The sequence below is a fragment of the Trichomycterus rosablanca genome, chromosome 8 (genome assembly GCF_030014385.1).
Source record: "Trichomycterus rosablanca isolate fTriRos1 chromosome 8, fTriRos1.hap1, whole genome shotgun sequence".
NCBI lineage: Eukaryota > Metazoa > Chordata > Actinopteri > Siluriformes > Trichomycteridae > Trichomycterus > Trichomycterus rosablanca.
Window position 1 is genome coordinate 21,025,400 of NC_085995.1, and position 19,253 is coordinate 21,044,652.

A 19,253-nucleotide genomic window follows, 5' to 3' on the forward strand; every position below is an offset into this window, starting at 1 on the left:
TGTATAATAAACAATATAGCAGCAGCATAAACAGTGACAATGTCCATTGTAAAAAGTGCTATACAAATAAATTTGACTTGACTAAAGCAATCAAGTCAGTGCCAGACAGATTTTCACTGAAAATCACTTGGTACTTTATGGAGTCTATTGTCTTTGAAGAATTAACAAGCTGGTTGGCAAATTTGGTTAACTTAGTGTCCTAAAAATGCAACCATCGTCTGAAAGTCTTTAACAGGATCTTCTGAGGAATGTTCTCTTCCTAAATGTCCTTCTCTCTGGCACAAAATACACTTGTACAATGCATCTTCTTTTAGGCAGGTTCATTACAGCTCCAGTTGTTTTGGAATTCCTAATTATTGCTCGAACAATGGCTTATTAACTGACAAAAAAGTCATTGTTATGTTGTTATTAATGCTGTCAGTTAAAATGTTAATTCTAATTTCTGACAGAGATACAAGCACAGAGATACAGATCTGTACACACACTAGAGCTCAGACCGCCAATTTGACATTAACACCGTCATTCTAATCGGTGCACTGTTGTTCTAATCTGAAGCTGTTTTGCATCAGTATGGAGTCTGACTGCATGTAACGCTCCGACACGTGTGCAGTAGCCGACTGCATCTTTTCACCTGCACAAGGCAGGTTAATATGCGGATCAGCTTTGTGTACGGAGAGCCACACCCTGATTGCTCGACTCTGCCAGCAGAGATCGTAGTTGCATCAGTGATGAAGTCCCGGCTCCGGCTTCCTCCCTGAATGAACAACAGCCACTCGTTGTTTGTTTAGCCCAGAGTCTGCAGGGCAGAACTGAGTTTTGAACCGAGGAAGAACTTTAAAATTGACATTAGATCCATAGACAGATCGACAGATATACAGATATACAGATAGATAGATTGATAGATAGATAGACAGACAGACAGACAGACAGACAGACTTAATTGGTCCCAAAGGAAATTAAAGATCAAACCCAAACTCAAAGATCATTAGAAACATGCTGGTTAGATTTTGGTTTGTAAGAATTTGAATGGGTACCAGTATTTACTGTCAATATTCTTTCATGACCTTTTTTTTTTTTTTTACCAATCTTTAAATGGTTAGTTTTAGGATTCTTTGTACCATTGCCCCAAGTCAGACACTATTACCTTTTAAAATGCCACGCCTATAGAAAATGCACGTCTAAGGACAATAAAAATGTTTCACCTAGGTGTTTACTGCATTCTTGGGTTGTACTACGGTTCTCCCCTGCTAAGTAAACTGCTGTCCCAGTTTTGCTGCCTTTGCTTTTGTCAGCTGGAAGGTGTTTGACAAGGCTTTCAGTCTTGTAAGGAATGCGCCCAGGCCTTTCAGCTATTGTGTGAAGAAATGAACGCTAAAGGATTAGCTCAGCTGTGAGGAAACCACCTCTTTCTCCTCCCAAAACACCTCTTCCAACCGTAATGTCAGATTTCTCCGTGCAGCTTGAGCATTTTTGCAGAGCAAACAAAGTTTCGTTTAATTCAAAAAGAGAATAATTGGCTGAGGTGTGCCGCTCAGATCTCGCTGACAGACGGAGAGCGTTCTTGGTCCAAAGAAAAACAACAAACACTCTTAACCATCAGCAAAACCCGCAGGTAGGCTGGATTCACCGGTTTGAAGCAGCGGTATCGAGTTCTGTGTTCGTGCTACAGTGTTTTGATGTGGTGTATTATCAGAGAGGACCACATGTGCAGCATTTAGGCGGGGACTGGGTATTTAGGCCCGTGTTGTGCTTGGCTCTGGATGTGACCCCTCACAGGTGCAGCTGAAGATAAAGAGGAGCACGGTGTGTTTGATCTCATTTTTGGAGAGTGTAGAGCTGTGGGAATCATATAAGCGCTGTGGCTTTGCTGTTGCTTTAATCTGCTTCTAAGTGGCCCCAGAGGAGTCTGTGCTGTGGAACCTGGCTGATGTGGTATCAGGCCTTCCATAGAAATTACTCTTTGGTTCAGCGTTCGGCTTGAGCGGTGCGGTAAAACGTCATCAAAGTGCGAATATGAGACGAATCTGCATTTGTGTGGAATAACCATGAAATCCACTTTGAAAGCATCCACATACATCCATGTTTAGCTGTATTGTCCTCACTGTTTCACTTTTAAACTTGTGTTATGGCTCGGGGTGCTGAGAAATTGTAAGAATCAGCTTTTCCGAGAGTCTTAAGACGTTTATTGCCCAATTTTCGTCCCCATCTAGTCGTATCCAATTACCTGACTGCATTATGCTTCCTCTCTACTGATGATGTTGATCTCCACCTTGATTAAGAAGAGCCGAGACACCCCCTCCGACACGAGTGCAGTACCCGACTGCATCTTTTCACTTGCACGAGGCGAGTTCATATGCGCATCAGCTTTGTGTACGAAGAGCCACACCCTGATCAACGCATTATCCCTTGTCACTGTGCAGGCGCCAGCAATCATCCAGCAGAGGTCATAATTGCATCAGTTATGAGGTCTCGGCTCCGGCTCACACCCTGTATGAACAACAGCCAATCGTTGTTCATGTAGGCGTCCAGCCTGCCGGATGAGAGCTTTGGGCTATCAATAGGAAGATTGTCATTTCAAATTTAGTCTCTGCTATGCAGCCATTGTTGGGCCCTTGAGCAGGGCCCTTAACCCTGTTTGCTCCAGGCACCAAACAAGCTGGGATGTGCAGAAAGAATTTCATTCTACTATACATGTGTATATGTATATACGACAAATAAAGGTATCGGTTATGAGGTCACCCCCCTTAAACAACAGCCAATCATTGTTCATGTTTGTTGTTTTAGTACAATACACCGACCAGCCATAACATTAAACATCCTTGTTTCTACACTCACTGTCCATTATATCAGCTCCACTTACCATGTAGGAGCACTTTGTAGTTCTACAATTACTGACTGTAGTCCATCTGTTTCTCTGCATGCTTTTTAGCCTGCTTTTACCCTGTTCTTTAATGGTCAGGACCTCCACAGGACCACTACAGAGTAGGTATTATTTAGGTGGTGGATCATTCTCAGCACTGCAGTGACACTGACATGGTGGTGGTGTGTTAGTGTGTGTTGTGCTGGTATGAGTGGATCAGACAGTGTCCACTCACTGTCCACTCTATTAGACACTCCTATCTACTTGGTCCACCTTGTAGATGTAATGTCAGAGACGATCGCTCATCTATTGCTGCTGTTTGAGTTGGTCATCTTCTAGACCTTCATCAGTGGTCACAGGACGCTGCCCATGGGGCACTGTTGGCTAAATATTTTTGGTTGGTGGACTATTCTCAGTCCAGCAGTGACAGTGAGGTGTTTCAGCACTCCATCAGCATTGCTGTGTCTGATCCACTCATACCAGCACAACACACTCTAACACACCACCATGTCAGTGTCACTGCAGTGCTGAGAATGACCCACCACCCAAATAATACCTACTCTATTGTGGTCCTGGGAGAGTCCTGACCATTAAAGAACAGCATGAAAGGGGGCTAACAAAGCATGCAGGGAAATCAGTGTATTTGCTAGTTACATACCTGATGTAACGATGTTATTTTTTCTAAAAATTTTGGTACCAAACACACAGTATTGTAGGAATGACCCAGCCTTTGACTTTAATACGTTAGGATAATTGTGGGGGATTCCCAATAAATCTGCCAACATTTTTTTACTCCCAATTGTTGTGGCACATTAAGTTGCCACTCAGCCATGTCTCCTGGAAGGGGTCGTCATAGGGGCATAGGTAAGCTGTTTTGCGATCCTCGGGCCTCGTGTTGACAGATCTGAATGGGAAGGTTTAAACATTCAAAAGTCCTCATTTACACAACATATACACACCAGTGGGAGTCTGCCCTAAAGGCAGCTTTTGCCGATGATGGGAGGAAGTGAGGTGTTTTTGCAATAGGTGAGTCAATAACAAAGGATTCTAGCAGCTTTTGTGCTCTCTGGACTGAGATGTTGAGTGTGTGTGTGTGTCTTTTGGCTGCAGCTCAGGTGATGTAATTTCAGATTAATATGTTTAGAGTATGTGGGTGTATGCATGCAACTGTGCTTGTGTGTGTGTGTGTGTGTGTGTGTGTGTGTGTGTGTGTGTGTGTGTGTGTGTGTGTGTGTTTCTGTGGTTTGTAAGCTTCTTCCTCTTGGTGAAATCTGATGACTTGTTTTCTGGACTTCTTTATAATCTCATTAGAGCAACCGCTCAGCACTAATATTCTTTAGGGAGTGTTGTAAATGAAGGGTGGTGGCTCCAGTGTCAGAAACAGAGCAACGCTAGTATAGACTGGGATTAACCAGTAATAACTGTAGTATTACCTTCTTGTCTGCATGTATGACCTTTATTTTTAATTAAAGAGACTGCTGGCATTGTCCTTATTGTACACTCACAACTACTTATTTATAATTAGATGGGAAACGGCTCATTTCACGGTCTGTGACGTGATTGTCAGGTATGGCCTTACTTATAATTAATGTAGCAAAAATATTAGGCCCCCCCTCCAAAAGAAAATACAGATCAGCCACAATTTATCAGCTCCACTTACCATAAAGAAGCACTTCGTAGTTCTACAATTACTGACTGTAGTCCATCTATTTCTCTGCATGCTTTGTTAGCTTCCTTTCATGCTGTTCTTCAATGGTCAGGACCCCCACAGGACCACCACATCATTCTCAGCACTGCAGTGACACTGACATGGTGGTGGTGTGTTAGTGTGTGTTGTGCTGGTATGAGTAGATCAGACACAGCACCTCACTGTCACTGCCAGACTGAGAACTGTCCACCAACCAAAAATATCCAGCCAAAAGCACCCTGTGGACAGCGTCCTGTGACCACTGATGAAGGTCTAGAAGATGACAAACTCAAACAGCAGCAATAGATGAGCGATCGCTTCTGACTTTACATCTACAAGGTGGACCAAGTAGGTAGGAGTGTCTAATAGGGTGGACAGTGAGTGGATACAGTATTTAAAAACTCCAGCAGCGCTGCTGTGTCTGATCCACTCATACCAGCACAACACACACTAACACACCACCATGTCAGTGTCACTGGAGTGCTGAGAATGATCCACCACCCAGATAATACCTACTCAGTAGTGGTCCTGGGAGAGTCCTGATCATTGAAGAACAGCATGAAATGGGGCTAACAAAGCATGCAGAGAAACAGATGGACTCCAGTCAGTAATTGTAGAACTACAAAGTGCTTAAATGGACAATTTGTGTAGAAACAAGGAGGTGGTTTTAATGTTATGGCTGATCAGTGTATAATCAGCAGTATGTGCTGTGCAGTGTTGTGGCCATTCTTTTGATAATTACCTCATATGCATCAAGTCCAGAGGTGTTCACAAAGTGCGTTTCATTTTCTCAAACAAAGCTCAGAGGATCCACCCATACTGATAAGCTTCTTGATGGAATGTTTGTACTTTTAGGGATTTGGGACTGAAACTGATTAACTAAGGACTGGGAGTGTAAAGGTTACACTGTTACCTCAATACAGATTTTGCAGTTTGCAGTCGTAAGCATCTGTTTTTTCATCTTGAAGGTTTCAAAATGTGCATGTCGCACTGAGAAACTAAGAATATAAAACAGTGAGGTATTTCTCAAACATGAAATTGCTGTATTTGTAAGTTATGTGGTGAAAACGATAAAAAAACAACTAAAGTTCAGTGAAAAGCTCCCCGATGCAGTCTAGGTGCGGCTTTGAAAGCACTGGCAGATTGCCACTGGTTTGAGGGCATGTCTTTTTCTCCATTTGTAGGGTTTCAGTTACTCGCTGGACGACTAGAGATCCTGCGGAGAGCTTGAAGAGAACTGATGAGCCCTAGCGGGGGGTTCCGAAGTCCAAACCTGTTACAAGTTATAAGCTCACTAATATGTCATCATTTTCCGCTCCTATAACTCGTATTCTCCACTAACGGAACAAAACCACTTGGTGGAATAGTGTTACAGTGAACGGTGCATCCTGAAGCACTTTGTAGTTCTACAATTACTGACTGTAGTCCATATGTTTCTCTGCATGCTTTGTTAGCCCCGTTTTATTCTGTTCTTCAATGGTCAGGACCCCCACAGGACCACTACAGAGCAGGTATTATTTGGGTGGTGGATCATTCTCAGCACTGCAGTAACACTGACATGGTGGTGGTGTGTTAGTGTGTGTTGTGCTGGTATGAGCGGATAAGACACAGCAGCGCTGCTGGAGTTTTAAAACACCTCACTGTCACTGCTGGACTGAACAGTTCATCAACCAAAAATATTCAGCCAACAGTGCCCCGTGGGCAGCGTCCTGTGACCACTGATGACTGTCTAGAAGATGACCAACTCAAACAGCAGCAATAGATGAGCGATCGTCTCTGACTTTACATCTACAAGTTGGACCAATTAGGTAGGAGTGTCTAATAGAGTGGACAGTGAGTGGACACGGTATTAAAAGAACCCCAGCAGCGCTGCTGTGTCTGATCCACTCATACCAGCACAACACACACTAACACACACTTAGTACATACATGCAGTGCTGAGAATGATCCACCACCTAAATAATACCTGCTTTGTGGTGGTCCTGTGGGGGTCCTGACCATTGACGAACAGCATAAAAGGGGGCTAACAAAGCATGCAGAGAAACAGATAGATTACAGTCAGTAATTGTAGAACTACAAAGTGCTTCTATATGATCAGTGGAGCTGATAAAATGGAGAGTGAGTGTAGAAACAAGGAGGTGGTTTTAATGTTATGGCTGATCGGTATATAGATAGATAGATAGATAGATAGATAGATAGATAGATAGATAGATAGATAGATAGATAGATAGATAGATAGATAGATAGATAGATAGATAGATAGATAGATAGATGACACTGTGACACTTACAAACAGCTTTTTCTCAGATGACCTCTAACCTTAACCTTTTTCTCTCTAGCGATGGAGCTTTTGGTAACTGAACTGAACCTGCTTCTCAAACTGCTAGACCACGAGACCTTGAGCTCAGCTACTGATGAGAAGAAGTGTGCTGTGAGGAACCTGCTCAAACAGCTGCAGCCTTCCAGTGGGTTCCAGTATTTTTCTTTATTTTATAATAAAAATGCTACTAAAATGCATGTAGTAGATGTGGATTCAGAGAGTATTTAGACTGTTTCACATTTTGCCATCAATCTACACCTAATCGCCCATTATAAAAGTGGTTTTAAAGCTTTGTCAGATGGCGAACATCTGGGAACTGACATCTTCAGGTCTCCCCTCAGATGTTCAATAAGGTTTAAGCCTGCGCTTTGGCTGGGCCGCTCAAATACTTTTGGAGATTTGCCTTAAATCAACTCCAGAGTTGTTTTGGCTTTTAAAAGGTAACCTGTCACCCCAAACTGATTTTGTATGCACTCTGGAGCCAAACGTTCCTGTATTTGCCTGCATTCACCAGACCTTTAGTTCTTATTAGTCTCCTTTTCTGTGAGAAGTACCCCTAGAGCATGATGCTTCCAGGTTCTCCCATCTCTGCACAGATCATTTGGGTTCTTTCTCACCTTTCTGACCAAATACCTTTTTGCCCAGATGCCCATTTGTCTAGTCTGCCAACTGAAGGAAGGTCCTACGTTCTCCTGGCATCGCTTAAAGACTTTGAATTTGTTTTGTATTCTTGCCCTCCATCTATATTTTGCCACAATATGATTGCCAATATCCACCATAGACCGTTCCTTGGACTTCATGGATTATTTTTTGAAGGCCCTTACAGACCCAGATAAGTCCAGTCAATTTAAATTGCAATAGGTCATCTTCAATTGAGCCACAACTGTTGGATAATTAAAATAAACAGGATGCACCTGATAATTCGGTCAGAATACTAAATACAAAGGATATAAATACTTTTGTAAAATAAAAATACAGTTTAAATTTTTCCCCTTTTTCTCCCCCTTTAGCGCATCCAATTGTTCAATTTGCATCGTGCTTCCTCTCTGTCTATGCCGAACCCTGCCCTGACCGAGGAGATCGAAGCTAACCCATATCCCCTCCAAAACATGGGCAGCAGCCGGATGCATTTCTGCCACCCACACATTGATGAGTGTGGCGCCACCTAGCGTTGCATGCGGAGAGACACATCCTAAGGGCACTCTTACTCATCTCTGTGCAGGCGCCTCTAATCAGCCGGCAGAGGTCGTAATCGCATTCTGACAGAGAGAGACCCACATCCGGTTCTTTGTCCCACCCCCCAACTGAGCAACCCGCCAATCGTTGCTCATACAGCCACTCGGCCTCGAACCGGTAAGGCAGAGCTGGATTCAATACGACGTACTCAGAATCCAGCTCTGGTTGCAGCATGTCTTTTTACCGCTGCGCCACCTGAGCGGCCAGTTTTTATTTTTAAATAAAAAATAAAAAAACTCAAGCCATTAAGTGAAGAATGATGCATAAAAACAGTAATGACATCCATTCAGAATCAAATCTTCAGCATAATAAAGTGTGCAAAAAGTCAAGGGGTCTGAATACTTTCTGAATCCACGGTATGATGTACACCGATAACATTATGACCACCTTCCTGATAATGTGTTGGTCCCCCTTTTGCTGACCCGTGGAGGCATGGACTCCACTAGACCCCTGAAGGTGTGCTGTGGTATCAGGCACCAAGATGTTAGCAGCAGATTCTTTAACTCCTAAAGTTTGCTCCCCACATGCATCAATGAGCCTTGGCCGCCCATGACCCTGTCGCCGGTTTACTACTGTTCCTTCCTTGGACCACTTTTGATAGATACTGACCACTGCAGCCCGGGAACACCCTACAAGAGCTGCAGTCTTGGAGATGCTCTGACCCAGTCATCTAGCCATCACAATTTGGCCCTTGTGAAACATTTCTGTGATCATCTCAACTGTTTGGTAGAGGCTGTTTGCACTAGGAAAAAAGTCCCAAGAAATCCTAAGAAATTAAGAAATGCAAAGAAATCATTTTTAAACATTATTTTCTTAGTGAGATCATTAGATGGTTAAGCAGTAAATTGATACACATGACGACACCAAACAAGCTGAATTTCAGGACCTCTTTGTATTTCCTCTCAGCATTTCTTCTTTCTGTTCATTTGTAGTTAGCAGAACAGAATACATGTACATGAACACCTCCGTCTGCAGAAACGGCACAAGCTTTGTGGAATCCCTCTTCGAAAAGTTTGGTAAGTACATGGTTGACTGTATTTATTTTTCAACCCTTACACCCTTATTAAACAAGCGTGTTCATATTTCTCCTCTACAGATTGTAATCTCAGTGACTTGAAAGATGAAGTAGAAGATCAGAAGAAGGAGCCAATCCAAACAAACCAAAACTCTCCATCTAAGCATGTAAGGAGCCACCTTCTCATACAGATCCCATTTCTTTATTATAAGCACTTACTTTGAGGCTGGGCTATGGAGTTCTTCTCAAAGCCTTATTATTAGGAATGGTGCTTCATCAGGGTGGGGCAGGATGTGTGAAATACATTCTCTGGAGTCAGGGTCAGCTAGCTTATTTTAGTAAGTCAGTGTTTATGTTTTTGTCCAATCAGTATTAGGGATAAACACATAAGGTCATATTCAGGTTAGAGTTAATTGCACACCTCAGTATTAAGAGTGAAGATTATCACTTCTTTTTTGGAAAACAGCTGATGGTGAATCAAAAAAACATTGCAGGAATTACTAAAATATTTCTTATATTTATGATTAATGCCCTATGTAATTGATGGCTGTGAACATTGCGTCAGGGACCGTGAAATTGGCCTTTTCCTGTGTAATACGCACATTGCTGTGAAATTCAAAATTTAATGTTTGTGATTAGTGATTTAAAGTTTTTCATTCACATGGCATTCAGGTGCCTCACGTTTACTGGTTAATTTGCTCTATGAGGCATTCCTAGTGTAACCAAGCAAGTTTGCTGAGTTTATAAAGAAAGAAATACACCGATCAGCCATAACATTCTACATGCAGAGAAACAGATGGACTACAGTCAGTGATTGTAGAACTACAAAGTAGACAGTGAGTGTAGAAACAAGGAGGTGGTTTTAATGTTATGGCTGATCGGTGTGTGAATGGCTGCAGACCAGTGTGCTTTTGTTTTATTTGCAGTAATGGTCAGTCATCATTGCAGTATGGCCAAATCACATAGTAATTAAGTTGTATGGGCTCAGTGGGTAGCACTGTCACCTCACAGCAAGAAGGTCCTGGGTTCGATCCCCAGATGGGGCGGTCCAGGTTCTTCCTGTGCAGAGTTTGCATGTTCTCCCCGTGTCTGAGTGAGTTGTATGGAGCTGTTGTTATTTGTGTAATACATTGCTTTTTTTATTGCTTTTTAACAAGGTAACTCCAGATTTACCACCTCCGCTGCCCACCACGCCTCCTCCAGAGGATTACTATGAGGAGGCTGTGCCACTTAGCCCTGGTACTGTGACAGAGTACATCACTAGTCGCAGTAAGTTCTTCCTCAGCTGAAGTATTGTTTTTAAGGAATAGTCCACTGGCTTTCTCTTTATACCACATCTTTAGCAAATAAGTGATTACAGCTGCTAACAATTGTAACACGTTTTTCCCCAAAAAGCATAGAAAGCCTGTTGATGTAAAACTTATGATGTAATAGTGGAACCATGTCAATAGATTTAATATGTGGGATTTTATTGCACACAATTAAAATTCTAACCATTATACTACATTGTCTTACAACATGAACGATTTTATGTATGTTTATGTCATTTTCATTATATTGCATTTTCCACAATAACTCTTCAGTCATAATTTAGTTTGAAGTTGCAAGGGGGGTTGTTATCCCCATTTATCCCCCATTAATCCCCCATTCTAGTCATTTCCGATTTCCTTTCGTGATCCCTATGCCGCTTGCGCAATCCTTGATCTGATCAAGGTGAGTCGGATTACCACATCCCCCCTCTGACACCAGTCTGCATCTGCCATAACCTTCTTATAACCTTCCAGTGTTGGGTTCCCACAGAGAGCCGTATGATGTACTAGTCTCTCTGTGATTTAGTTAAACTAACATATACTGCCCGACCCATCTGACACCCATCTGCTCTCCAGGTAGCTCCAGTCCTCCCAATTCTATTGAAGATGGGTACTATGAAGACACAGACAACTACTCCAGTAACTCTGTGAACCGCCGGCGCAAAAACTCTTGTAAGTGTGGTTCACCTTTAAACCTTAATATTGTACAAACCTCTACCTCTTAGAGGTAAAAAATTAAGTAGAAAATGAATGTGGTTGCATACACCGATCAGCCATAACATTAAAACCACCTCCTTGTTTCTACACTCACTCTCCATTTTATCAGCTCCACTTACCATATAGAAGCACTTTGTAGTGCTACAATTACTAACTGTAGTCCATCTGTTTCTTTGCATGCTTTGTTAGCCCCCTTTCATGCTGTTCTTCAATGGTCAGGACTCTCCCAGGACCACTACAGACCAGGTATTATTTAGGTGGTGGATCATTCTCAGCATTGTAGTGACACTGACATAGTGGTGGTGTGTTAGTGTGTGTTGTGCTGGTATGAGTGGATCAGACACAGCAGTGCTGCTGGAGTTTTTAAATACTGTGTCCACTCACTGTCCACTCTATTAGACACTCCTACCTAGTTGGTGCACCTTGTAGATGTTAAGTCAGAGACGATCTCTCATCTATTGCTGCTGTTTGAGTTGGTCATCTTGTAGACCTTCATCAGTGGTCACAGGACGCTGCCCATGGGGTGCTGTTGGCTGGTTATTTTTGGTTGGTGGACTGTTCTCAGTCCAGCAGTGACAGTGAGGTGTTTAAAAACTCCATCAGCGCTGCTGTGTCTGATACACTCATACCAGCACAACACACACTAACACACCACCAATATGTCAGTGTTACTGCAGTGCTGAGAATGATCCACCACCTGAATAATACCTGCTCTGTAGTGGTCCTGACCATTGAAGATTAGGGTGAAAGCAGGCTAAAAAAGCATTCAGAGAAACATATGGACTACAGTCAGTAATTGTAGAACTACAAAGTGCTTCTATATGGTAAGTGGAGCTGATAAAATGAACAGTTAGTGTAGAAACACTTAAGTAGCTAGAATACTGGTCTTATGACTGGAAACAACTGACCTGTTCATATCACAACTGACAGCCTTGTGAACAGATATACTGTAGTTCATAAGCTCTAGACTTCAGTGCTACTTCTCTTTCTGCGTCACAGATAATGATTCAGATGCTCAGAGCAGCTCATATGAGTCGTATGATGAGGAAGAGGAAGATAAGGGTCAGCGTTTAACCCACCATTGGCCCTCAGAGGAGAACTCCATGGCTCCAGTGAGGGACTGTCGCATCTGTGCCTTCCTGTTAAAAAAAAAGCGCTTCGGTCAGTGGGCCAAACAGCTCACGGTCATCCGTGAGAACAGACTGCAGGTGGGTCATGTTTAGCTTTATGTCATTTAATCAAAATAGAGCAAGTTATACAGGCTTGTATTTTTTTTAGAATTGTTTATAGACAATTATTTACTAACCCAGTTTTCAAAAAAAGTTGGGACATTTTCTAAAAATGCAATAAAACCTGAAATCTGTAATTTGTTAATTCACCTGAATTTTTATTTACCAGACAAAAAGAAAACAAAAACTTTGTAGTGTTTTTAATGATGATGAAATTGATGCTACACATTCAAAAAAATGTCGGACAGAGGCATGTTTACATTACACTGGGTCACATCACAATTTATTTTAATTAAACTCAACAGTCCATGGTCACTGTTGTGCTCTCCCACACTGATGTAACTAATGCAAAAGGAGGCCTGGCATTGTCTTTCTTAAACCATAGACCCACCCACCCATCTATCTATCTGAGGTCTTGATGGTCATACACATTCAGCAGCGGTTTCCGACCTTTTGAACTGACAGACTATTCTTTCATGATTTTTGGCACAAAATGGTGAACCATGACCCATCCTTGCTTGCGAAGACTAAGGCTGCATCCGAAATCGCATACTTAAACAGTCTGTACTAAATTTGAGGTAGTGCTCACTGCTCGGCCGGTAAAGCAGTACGCTTTCACTACTCAAGTGTGCAGTATGCATGCAACCTCGTATGTACTACATCTGCCGTCTTACCAACGTCACGTGATGCATGGCATCACATCACCACAGTTAATTATTAATTCTGTCGCGCTCCACAAAGCTACTAGTAATGTTTGTCAGGGTTATACTTAATCATAACATTTTGTCTTACTCTGCCCTCCGTCATCTTTCTTCTTTGCTACGAACGGCTTTGCAACTTAATAGTTGAATTATGGGTTAGATAAGTGTGCATTGTTTGCATACTCAAAAATAGCTGCCCAGGCAGTAGGTCATCCCGGGACTTTTCACGTACTGTTTAATGAATACTAGATATTCAGACAGACTACCCGCTCTCAGGTACTGCTTTTGCGTACTGTTCACTATGGAAGTATGCGATTTTGCAATTTTGGACGCAGCCTTAGACTTATTTTGCCTCTGTCCCAACTTATTGAGTTGTCACATTCAAATTTTATATATATATATATACAGTGGGGGAAATAAGTATTTGATCCCCTGCTGATTTTGTAAGTTTACCCCCTTACAAAGACTTGAACAGTCTATATTTTTATGGAAGGTTTATTTTAACAGAGAGAGACAGAATATCAACAAAAAATCCAGAAAAAAAACATTAAATAAAAGTTATAAATTAATTTAATTAAGGGAAATAAGTATTTGATCCCCTACCAACCAGCAAGAATTCTGACCCCCACAAACCGGTTATGTTTGTGGTCGAAAGATTTGAACGGAAGAAACTGATTCTGTGACGGGAGTCTTTTATACAGGGACAGGACTAATTTGTGTGCATTTTGTGCACATAATCGGTCTGTGGGGGTCAGAATTCTTGCTGGTTGGTAGGGGATCAAATACTTATTTCCCTTAATTAAATACAAATTAATTTATAACTTTTATTTAATGTTTTTTTTCTGGATTTTTTGTTGATATTCTGTCTCTCTCTGTTAAAATGAACCTTCCATAAAAATTATACTGTTCAAGTCACAATCAGACTGTTCAAGTCTTTGTAAGGGGGTAAACCTACAAAATCAGTTCCCCCACTGTATATATATATATATTTACAAAATACAATTAGATTTGTTAGTGAAAATACTAATAGTGTGTAAAATAATAATGTGTACTTTTATCAGTTTAAAAATTCAAGCAGTTTAACAAATTACAATTTTAGAAAGTGTCCCAGCTTTTCTGAAAATTGGGTTTGTACTTACTAACCTTTCTTACTGTTTTCCATTTTAGTGTTACAAAAGCTCCAAAGACCAGTCTCCTTACATGGATCTACCACTCAACCTGTGTAACGTCATCTATGTGCCGAAGGATGGACGCAAGAAGAAGCATGAGCTTCGCTTCTCATTGCCCGGTGGTGAAGCCCTGGTGTTAGCGGTACAAAGCAAAGAACAGGCTGAGAAATGGCTTCGGGTAAACACCTTCTCCTCTGTGTTATTATTTAGAACGTTCCATGTCATGCTTGAGTATTTGGGAAGAATTACATATACAGTTGAATAGATGTGTGCTGAGTGCAGGCCAGGGATAATATTGTACGAGAGGACAATTCCTTTGGTGGAGGCGCCTCCTACGTGGCTGAAAATTTACAGTTTCTCTGTGTGTGGTTGTAGGTGGTCCGTGAAGTAAACAGTTCAGGGAATGGTTTGGACATAGCATCTTCTGTAATCTCCAGTAAAAAAGAGAAAGATCCAGAAAAGGAGTGTTATAAGGTAAGAGGCCAAGGGCATTTCTTGAAACATTTTAATGCTAATAATATGGTGAAAATACTACTAGTAACCGATGAACTGCTTATTTTTAACTATTACAATATATTTCTTTGGAAGAAAACACTTACTAACTAAATCTGCTATAAACGTGGCTTGTTGCCGTCAAAAACTCAAGTTCTTTCACATCCCATTCACATTTAGAAGGTTGACCAGAAGCTGTAAATTGTCCTTAGGTATGCTAATGCTGCAACAAAGGTGTGAATGCTTATCCAGTTCCCGGTCTGCAGTGGTCAGTATCTATGAAAAGTTGTCCAAGGAAGGAACAGTGGTAAACTGGCGACAGGGTCATGGGCGGCCAAGACTCATTGATGCACGTAGGGAGCGAAGGCTGGCCCGTGTGTTCCGATCCAACAGTCGAGCTACTGTAGCGTTGAGTAATTAAGTTAATGCTGGTTCTGATAGAAAGATGTCATAATACACAGTGCATCACAGTTGCAGGGCTGTTTTCACAGCAAAAGGGGGACCAACACAATATTAGGAATGTGGTCATAATGTTATGCCTGATCGGTGTATATGGGTTTTGTTGTTGTTTGCACTAGGCAGCATTTTCTAACCTGTGGTCTAAAATTGGTAGCTCAGTGGTTGAAGTACTGGACTAGTAATTGGAAGGTCACTGGTTCAAGCACCACATTAGCCAAGGTGCCACTGTAGGACTTTTGAGCAAGGCCCTTAATCCTCAAATGCTTGGATTGTATATGATCACAATTGTAAGTTGTCTTTGATAAAAGTGTTAAATTCTCTTTTTTACCATGTGACAGAAGCACCACACACATGCTTGTAATGTATAGGTGTAGTCACTAATGCCCTCATAAATACACTTTTTATTTGCTTTTTGGTTGTATAGAGATTATCTCTTGAGAAACACACCTCAGATTCAGACAGCATGCCCAGTGCAGAGAGTTGCAGAGACATCCGGGAAATCAGTGAGTACTTTTGCTATTTTTAATTATTGTATACTCAATACTACACTATACTACAAGTAACACCAGAAGATCTCAGCATCGATATGGAGATACAACACTTTGCCTTAAAAACAGCTTCTACTATACTTATTAATTATTGTACCATTGCAAGAGTGTTGGGTGGGGTTGGGGTCAGGTCTCAACTATGCATAAAGCATTATCATCGTCATACAACAATGAATCAAAAACAACTCCAGACTGTTATTCATAAAGCTCAACAATAATCTGTTCTGCCACCAATGCTGGTCCAGAATTTTTACAGGCCAGCATGCTTTACTTTATGCACCAGCTTCTATGGAATGAAGCCAAAATAGTTGTATCTCCTAATTAAGTACACTACAAAATGTTGCCTGTTTTGTGTATCCTTTTTTTCTGCATCCATAATTTGATTAGAATTTGATTAGGAAGTAAACAGATTTAGGTAGGAAGTAAACACTAGTAAACAGATTTTTTTACTACAGTGCATTTGTGTATTTAGGTAAGCCCAAGCGAGGTGCTTTATCCGAACTGACAGGCTCTGTAAGCCGAGCAGCAGGACGCAAGATTACCAGCATTATTAGCTTTTCTAAAAAGAAGCCTCCGCTACCAGGAGATGGTCGAAGACCCTCACTTGATGACGACCCTCGTTGTGGTAAGATGTGTTTTTTTTATGCTGTACTGTAATGGTAACTGGGCCAAATGCAGTGGAGATTAGCAGGGGGTTTGGATCGCAGAATCATGTTAATCTGCCCTGCCAGTAATAGTAACTCGGGAATGGAGGTGCTCTCATTGTGTCTTATCAGCTGTAATGCGCTGCAGCTGGTAGAGCCCTTTAAATGCAGTTCTCATTGGGCCTTTGCTTGTTTGCTTATTGGCCAGCATATTTTGTATCCACCGGTTCCTATCCCAAAATATATATATATATACAGTGTATCACAAAAGTGAGTACACCCCTCACATTTCTGCAAATATTTCATTATATCTTTTCATGGGACAACACTATAGACATGAAACTTGGATATAACTTAGAGTAGTCAGTGTACAGCTTGTATAGCAGTGTAGATTTACTGTCTTCTGAAAATAACTCAACACACAGCCATTAATGTCTAAATAGCTGGCAACATAAGTGAGTACACCCCACAGTGAACATGTCCAAATTGTGCCCAAATGTGTCGTTGTCCCTCCCTGGTGTCATGTGTCAAGGTCCCAGGTGTAAATGGGGAGCAGGGCTGTTAAATTTGGTGTTTTGGGTACAATTCTCTCATACTGGCCACTGGATATTCAACATGGCACCTCATGGCAAAGAACTCTCTGAGGATGTGAGAAATAGAATTGTTGCTCTCCACAAAGATGGCCTGGGCTATAAGAAGATTGCTAACACCCTGAAACTGAGCTACAGCATGGTGGCCAAGGTCATACAGCGGTTTTCCAGGACAGGTTCCACTCGGAACAGGCTTCGCCAGGGTCGACCAAAGAAGTTGAGTCCACGTGTTCGGCGTCATATCCAGAGGTTGGCTTTAAAAAATAGACACATGAGTGCTGCCAGCATTGCTGCAGAGGTTGAAGACGTGGGAGGTCAGCCTGTCAGTGCTCAGACCATACGCCGCACACTGCATCAACTCGGTCTGCATGGTCGTCATCCCAGAAGGAAGCTGACGCACAAGAAAGCCCGCAAACAGTTTGTTGAAGACAAGCAGTCCAAGAACATGGATTACTGGAATGCCCTGTGGTCTGACGAGACCAAGATAAACTTGTTTGGCTCAGATGGTGTCCAGCATGTGTGGCGGCGCCCTGGTGAGAAGTACCAAGACAACTGTATCTTGCCTACAGTCAAGCATGGTGGTGGTAGCATCATGGTCTTGGGCTGCATGAGTGTTGCTGGCACTGGGGAGCTGCGGTTCATTGAGGGAAACATGAATTCCAACATGTACTGTGACATTCTGAAACAGAGCATGATCCCCTCCCTTCGAAAACTGGGCCTCATGGCAGTTTTCCAACAGGATAACGACCCCAAACACAACCTCCAAGATGACAACTGCCTTGCTGAGGAAGCTGAAGGTAAAGGTGATGGACTAAACCCAATCGAGCACCTGTGGCGCATCCTCAAGTGGAAGGTGGAGGAGTTCAAGGTGTCTAACATCCACCAGCTCCGTGATGTCATCATGGAGGAGTGGAAGAGGATTCCAGTAGCAACCTGTGCAGCTCTGGTGAATTCCATGCCCAGGAGGGTTAAGGCAGTGCTGGATAATAATGGTGGTCACACAAAATATTGACACTTTGGGCACAATTTGGACATGTTCACTGTGGGGTGTACTCACTTATGTTGCCAGCCATTTAGACATTAATGGCTGTGTGTTGAGTTATTTTCAGAAGACAGTAAATCTACACTGCTATACAAGTTGTACACTGACTACTCTAAGTTATATCCAAGTTTCATGTCTATAGTGTTGTCCCATGAAAAGATATAATAAAATATTTGCAGAAATGTGAGGGGTGTACTCACTTTTGTGATACACTGTATATATATATATAGTATATATATACTGTATATATATATATATATATATATATATATATATATATATGTGTGTGTGTGTGTATGTGTGTGTGTGTGTGTATAGTTCTATATGCATATAGTAATAATAAGCATAATCATAGGAATGGAAATGTTTACATATGTCTACATATGGTCTTAATAGCTAAATAATTATGCAGATATGTGTGAGGTAGAAGGTTTTAGGAGGACTGGCAGTAGAGTAGTTAGGGAATGCAGTTTGGATAATTAAATCATTGCTACAATAAACACTAAAAAATAAAAGCAGTATTTATAGAGTACTAATGGGGCACTAACAATATAACAGGCCATTTACAGTCGCGTATGTATACAAATTGTGTGTGTGTGTATTTCTGGCAGGTTTTCTGAGTGTTTTAGTAAATCGGTGCTGGAAGGAGCAGTGGTGTCGAGTAAAATGTGGCTCTCTCCACCTCCACCAGGAAAAAAATGATGGATGCCGAAGCCCCCACACTTCCATTGTCCTGCATGGCTGTGAAGTGGTGCCAGGCCTCGGGCCAAAGCACCCTTTCGCCCTCAGGATAATGAGGGGAAGTACTGAGGTGGCAGCGTTGGAGGTAAATTAGTCCACATTTGAACAGTTTTATATTAATGATATTTAGAAATTACAATGGCTCCTGGATTAAACAAATTTATAATCATTACACAATTATCTGTGCATAATTACATATATTGACCTATCAGTCTGATCAGTAGAATATTATCTGAAGACATCAGATCTGTCATGTATTATGCCATACATCAGGAAATTGTAACTTTTGGATGTCAAGGAGCATTTATCTATACTAGATAGATGGATGGGTGGATGGATGGATGCAGAAAGATGCAGTTACAAGTATACAGTTGAAATTACAGTTTTAAGTACAGTGGTACCTTGTAACACAAAGTCAAAATCTTTGAAACTCAACACCCTTCGTCGAGAAATTTGTACCCTTAAACCCTTAAACGTTACTCTTAAACTCATT

At 41.7% G+C, this 19,253-nt stretch overlaps 1 protein-coding gene across 2 annotated transcripts in view; it reads left to right on the top strand.

Annotated features, from left to right (window-relative positions):
* The window catches only part of afap1l1a (actin filament associated protein 1-like 1a), a 67,998-nt gene that overhangs the window by 37,921 nt on the left and 10,824 nt on the right, over positions 1-19,253 (top strand). For both annotated transcript variants that reach the window (XM_062999915.1, XM_062999916.1), the window contains exons 2-12: positions 6,887-7,012; positions 9,036-9,119; positions 9,200-9,285; positions 10,276-10,387; positions 11,005-11,100; positions 12,145-12,353; positions 14,243-14,422; positions 14,620-14,718; positions 15,620-15,698; positions 16,216-16,368; positions 18,631-18,845. In XM_062999915.1, coding sequence (XP_062855985.1) covers positions 6,887-7,012; positions 9,036-9,119; positions 9,200-9,285; positions 10,276-10,387; positions 11,005-11,100; positions 12,145-12,353; positions 14,243-14,422; positions 14,620-14,718; positions 15,620-15,698; positions 16,216-16,368; positions 18,631-18,845 — 1,439 coding nt within the window. The remainder of the gene's footprint in view (positions 1-6,886; positions 7,013-9,035; positions 9,120-9,199; positions 9,286-10,275; positions 10,388-11,004; positions 11,101-12,144; positions 12,354-14,242; positions 14,423-14,619; positions 14,719-15,619; positions 15,699-16,215; positions 16,369-18,630; positions 18,846-19,253) is intronic.